The sequence below is a fragment of the Planococcus citri genome, chromosome 4 (assembly GCF_950023065.1).
Source record: "Planococcus citri chromosome 4, ihPlaCitr1.1, whole genome shotgun sequence".
Taxonomy (NCBI): Eukaryota; Metazoa; Arthropoda; class Insecta; order Hemiptera; family Pseudococcidae; genus Planococcus; species Planococcus citri.
The window spans coordinates 24,526,039-24,532,038 of NC_088680.1; the positions used below are offsets into that span (position 1 = coordinate 24,526,039).

A 6,000-nucleotide genomic window follows, 5' to 3' on the forward strand; every position below is an offset into this window, starting at 1 on the left:
TAATCGCGTAAAAATTAGAAGAAGAGGTAAAAAATGTTATGGTTTTCAACACTTTGTTAAAAAAAAAAGTATCTCAAAAATGATGAATTCTTCAATTTTTCATAAATTGACTCATCATAAATTTTGAACATCTCAAAAGAGAACCACTCAAACTGACACATTCTAATTTCAACAAAACGAAGCTAAAATCGAAAAAACATGTCTTAAAACCTCCACAACCAAAATTTTCAAAAACTTAAGTTCATTTTGAATTTTGTATTTTTTTATTGAGACATTTTTTTTTTTTTTTGAACAAAATGAAACAAGGTAAATAAGCTGCACTCCATTTCAACCTGGATTCTCAACTCAAAAACTATGCACGTGGGGTGTCGGTAAAGTCAGGTACACAATTTTTTTTTTGGAGGGAAGGGTTGTACCTAGAAACCTGATTTTTGGATATGTTTTAGAGGGATGGTTTTAGAAGGATTTGCCGCAAACCGCGTTTAAATTCATGCAGTAGTATGGTTTTACAGTCTTTTTGAACATGACGATCTCTGTCTATGTGTACAAGCCTGCAGAGGTGCCTTCTACTCGTAGGATACGTTTTTTTTCACGCAAAACAAAGGACACTTTTGAAGATTAATCACAAGATTAGAGGGATATATGGTTCAAGTGTGGTATCTAGAAGACAATGGTCAGTTGAGAGCCCAAAATTTGATATCAGTAAGATGTGTGTGAATGATATGCCGCAAGATGGATAGGCAGAGTGTTTTGAGGCATTCAGGGCGTCGTTTTGGATAAATTTCTCCCATGTTGAGAAACAATCTTTGAGGTGTTGAAGAAGCTGAGGAACAATATTAGGTTCGGTAAAAATTGTTGGATAAACCTTTGATTTTCACTTCTTTGGACTTCTATAACAACATTTTGGTGGTAAAAAGTCCAATGACCACAACATTTTTCAAGTTTGAGTCAAAAATTGCTCCAAAAATGAGCGCGTACAGGTTTTCGAAGAGGGAATTTTGAAATTGAAAATAGGGTGGGGAAAAAAGGTCAAAGTGGGGAAGTGATTATGTCGAGAAATAGCAGAAAGTCTATATTTTAACGTGTGTAAGTATGTATCACTTTTTCATAAAATACAATTTTGTTGATTGTTTGGAATTTTGTGTACCTACTGACTTTACGGACACCCCTTGTACCTTTATTGGTCCAGTTTGGAGTCAACGTCCCAAATTTTAAATTAAAAAAAAAATAGTTTTGAAATTCAAATTCTATCTATTAAAAAAGCTCAGAATAAACTTTGGCACATGAATAGCCATGATTAGGGCTTATTGATGACTTGTTTGTCCCATTCAGACCGTCACAATAAAATTCTAGACATTATTAATCAAAAATTGATTTTTATATTTCAAATTATCTATGAAAAAATTGGCTTTTGAGTTTGAACTAATAATATATATGTACCAAAAATTGTCTAAAATGATTGAGAGAGTCCTAAATAAGTACAAACCAAATTTATAGGTTCTCAAAGTGCAATACGAGTATTAGCTCTCTTTTCAGAGACATTTGGATTCCTGAAGAGAACTGAAAACTTGATGGAGGCTTCGGAAAGGTCTAAAACTGTTTCTAAAATTTAAATTTTCCCCATTTTTTGAGAATTTTTTTGTTGTTCAAAAATTCACTTTTGAGCTGACATTTCGTAGAATTTCTGTGGTAACAGACTAAACGATTGAGAAAGTCTCCAAATGAGGATCAACCGAAGTATTAAAAAATATATAGAAGTTAATTTTTGGTCTGATCATAGAAATTTGAACAATTCTGGAAAAAAACTGTAAACACAGGAATTTTAGGGCATGTTCTTTTGAGATAGCTTGATTTTGCTGAAATCGAAGGGTGTTTGCCAGCAAAATATCAATTTTATGAAATTTCCATAATGATTTTTGAATTTGTAAAGTTTCTTGCAAATTTTTCTGAGTTTTTGTTGTTCTTTTTCTCATGTTTCGGTGTTTTTAGGTTTCTGTATAAATTTTAATTTCTGTTTTTAAACATTAAAAAAAAAAAAACTTCTTTCTGAAGCATTATTTTGAAATGACTTCTTATTCATTTTTTTTTTTTTTTTTTTTTTTGAATTTCCTTACTACATTTTTTAGATATTTCCATTTCAAACAACAGAAAAACAGGAGTAGGTAGATACTTCTGTCAACCAATTTTTTTTATTTATGGTACCAACATGAAACCATTGTTTAATTTTTCAAGAAATTTTCCTTGTTTTTTTCAAATTTTTCAATTTATCAATTTTTAGAAGAGATTTTCGATTTTTTTTTAAATTTTGGAAATAGACTTACCTACTTTTCAATTACTTTCATTCCGAGGCGAATGGTGAAAGTTGATAGTGCTTGTATTTGCCTTTTTTGAGGTGTAAATGCTTTAAAAATGCTTATTTTTGGCCAAAAAGGCAGAAATTTTGTTTATTTTGTGCTTTTTTTCGTCGTTAGCGCTTTTTTGGATAAAAAATTGGTAAAATTGACGCAATTAGTTCAAAAAGTACAAAAATGTATCGACTTTTTGCACATTTTTGAAAGAAAAAACGCTTAAAAATCTCAATTTCAATCATAAATCATGAATTATTTTATCTATGGTGATTTTTGAACTTTCATAAGCAGACTACCCTACCTACTTCAAAAACATACTCCTGTTTCTAAAAGTGTATCTAAATTTGAGTGCTTAAAAAAATTTTTAAAAAGTTACCTACATCATGGTATCAAACGAAAAATGTAAAATTGGCACCCCTTCTTTCCGCCTTCCCCACCCAACAAAGTTAAAAATTCGTACCAGTTCGTTGCAATTCTAAAATTCTACAAAGATGTGTGGATGGACTCAAAAAATTGTAAGTCAAAATTTTCCTCCCATTTTTTCCTTTTTTTAAAAACATTTCTCGCACCTTAAAGGGATCAAACCAGCGTTGATAGTGTCAGTTTTGTGAGAATGGATTTTTAAAAGACTCAAACTTTCTAAATTGGATCAAAACCCAGAAGGAAAAACAAGATTTGAATCACGAATCTCTATGCACATATTTTTTATTCACAAATCGCATCTCATTTTGACGATTTAAATCAGTTCGAGTCACCTCTTCTCGTTCATATTTTAATAAAAGTTATACACCTACTTTCTCATATTTCATTGATCCATGTAAAAGGCACTTCAAAACCACCTCAGATTTAAGAATTTCAATTCATTTCGTTCGTATCCCCACCTCAAAAGCAACCGAAGCGAAGAAAATACAAAAAAAAGTAAATAACACTTTTAAAATAAATACCTACTTGAACGAAAAAACGCGAAACAGGACTCTAAAATCATGAGACGAATTTTTATATCTTTATCCCCTGCCCCCTCCCGTCCTCCCTATCAATACAAATAACGCGGCTTTTCAAATTCCAATTCAAAAAATATACTTTGGTAAAAACCACCGCTGCATCCTCGTCGACTCGTCGTTCGTTGTCGTGCTGTGAAATCACAAACGAAAACCCCAGACAATAATTTAAAGTTAACCCGAGCCAATCGAATACGATATGGATTTGCGAAGGTCTTAGGTCAAGCCATGATAACACCAAAGACTGTGGACTGCGGTCAATATAACCGTATAAGAATCTTATCTACTACACAGTTTTAGACTTTCGAGTCCAAAAACTTGACTAACTTCGGTTGGTCTTGGTATACTAGAGAATATAAACTTTTAAACATGGCAGAATGAGAAATCGAATCAAGAATAAGTAGGTATGGCAACCGAATGAGAAATTTTATAAAACCGAGTTTCATGCTTAATTTCAACTTGACGCTTTGCTGAAATCCGCATCTAGCATGACCCTTCTTCACAATAATATAATATCACAATCTAATGTCTCGATTCTATTCTCTCGACAGTTTCGTTCACGTTTGGACATTTTCTCTGAATTTCACCTAAAATCAACTTAATTATGTTTTTAAAAAAGGAGAGACTTATTATAGTATTTGTATAGGTAGGTAGGTTAAGTACATATGTAATTTTCTTCGCTTGATCTATCGATTGAGTATAGCTACGTATACTTGAGTACCTATATAGATTTATAAGTAGGTATCAATTGTGCAGACAAACATAATGAATGTTTATTTTAAGGTACTCCTGTCACTCAATACATGACACAATGTTCAAGAATTCGCCCATCAACTTGTGAACAACACGTAAGTAAGTAGGTACGATGTAGTTAATGCTAAAATAATTGGACAACTTGTTCGAATTTATTCAGACTTTCTGTTTTTGGCATATAAACGAGAAAATTTTATAAAAAAGAAAATCCTGGTTCGCGGATAACAATAGAATTATTTTCGCAACAAAAATTTCCATTCAAGTACAGGTTCTCGTTTCATAATTTCGAATAGAGAAAAATCCATATCTGGTCAAATGTTGTAGGTACACGTAAAAAAAAGGTAGAAAATTTTCACCTTTGAATTGCAAATTAACTTTTATTATAAGCAAGTTCCTGTATATTTTTTTGAAAACTGCATTTTTGAGTTAAAATTAATCTTTTATCCTAGCAAAACTAAACAAAAGATCCTACCTACAGCTCTCTTTTCCTATTACATAAAAATATTATACACTGCAGTTCAGTTTTAGTATATTAAAAACTAAGTTATATAAATTCTCCAAACTCGAGTTGGGAAAAAAACACATTATATTCGTAATCATCGTAAAATTATGAAAAACTTTTATACTTTTGAAAAAGTTGAATTTTTTCCACCATAAAGATACCAATTTTATTCTTCATAAAATCGTTTTATGAATCACTACGACCGTGGTAAGTATATTGAAATTTGAACCAAGATGCTGAGAGAAGAGTTTCGAGAGTGTTTGGCAAGAATGGTGATAAAATTATTAAATTATAGTTTCGTTAATGTAATAAAAACTGATAATATGTACCATCGTCATCGAAGGTCTGTGCTTTTTATCAACAACATAAACATAGTGTTTTACGCAGCACCTATCGAATTCTATACGAATAGATAATGATATAAAATAGAGGGAAAAATGGCAAAAACAACTCTAGTAAACATCTTCACCTTCAACTTTAGAGAGTAAAAAGAGCAAAAAAACCACCCTTTACAGCCAGTTCGTCCTCACCCATCGTCGTATTAAAAATTCGGTAAAAAATTTTCTAATAAACAGAAAGCAGGCCATAAAAGTAGGCGAATTTATCACATCTTTCCGGTGCAATTGCCATAACCATAAAACTGCATTATTAACAATTTATTCAAACAACACTTGGCACTTACCGGAAAGAAAAACGGAGATAAACCATGCTACGGCAATAGAGTAAAATGGAATATAACGAAGAATAATGTCGAACATATTATTACACATTCGGTTCATTCGCGAACTTCAACAACGAGATTATTACAGAACAATAATTTTCACTATTTATCATAATAAAAATACAAACATACACGTACGCGATATTTTCACGACGATGCCAGAGAGACCACGATTACACGATATCCTTGCACTGGTACTCGTAATAATACTACTGGAGAACGATATCGCGTACTCGGCACGTTATTATGATAAACTTGAAAAACACGACGATGACGACGACGACCGTTCAAAAGCTTTAGAAGTTTAGATTTTCCAGAAACGCCCTCTCTGAATAGCAAACCGAAACTTAAAAACACGTGTCTTTAACACGCACCCGCCGCCATATCGTCGATACATGGTAAGAGTAAGAGAGAAAGCGAATGGAAAAGGGACGTAGGTGAAGGGAAAACACATTGGAATATTGTGGACGAAAGTCGCGACCCTGTGTCCGCTCCGTCACCCTAAACTACGACCGATGGATAAACAAATAAATTGCGGGCATTTTTAATTAACTTCAAATTAGCTATTTGAGCGAGCTTTGAAATTGAAAAGATCCCCATTAAGCAACTTTTTTGACGAGCTTAATTTTTCTCGCAAAATGTCAACTGTGAAAATCTCGCATTGTTTGATGAGGATTT

The 6,000-nt window shown here is 32.3% G+C and overlaps 1 protein-coding gene across 1 annotated transcript in view; it reads right to left on the reverse strand.

The window, feature by feature from the left end:
- LOC135845344 (uncharacterized) overlaps nucleotides 1–5,631 on the reverse strand; it is a 426,634-nt gene extending 421,003 nt beyond the window's left edge. The window contains exon 1 of the mRNA XM_065363834.1: nucleotides 5,284–5,631. Coding sequence (XP_065219906.1) covers nucleotides 5,284–5,380 — 97 coding nt within the window. The 5' untranslated portion in view covers nucleotides 5,381–5,631. The remainder of the gene's footprint in view (nucleotides 1–5,283) is intronic.
- Nucleotides 5,632–6,000: the final 369 nt, after the last annotated feature.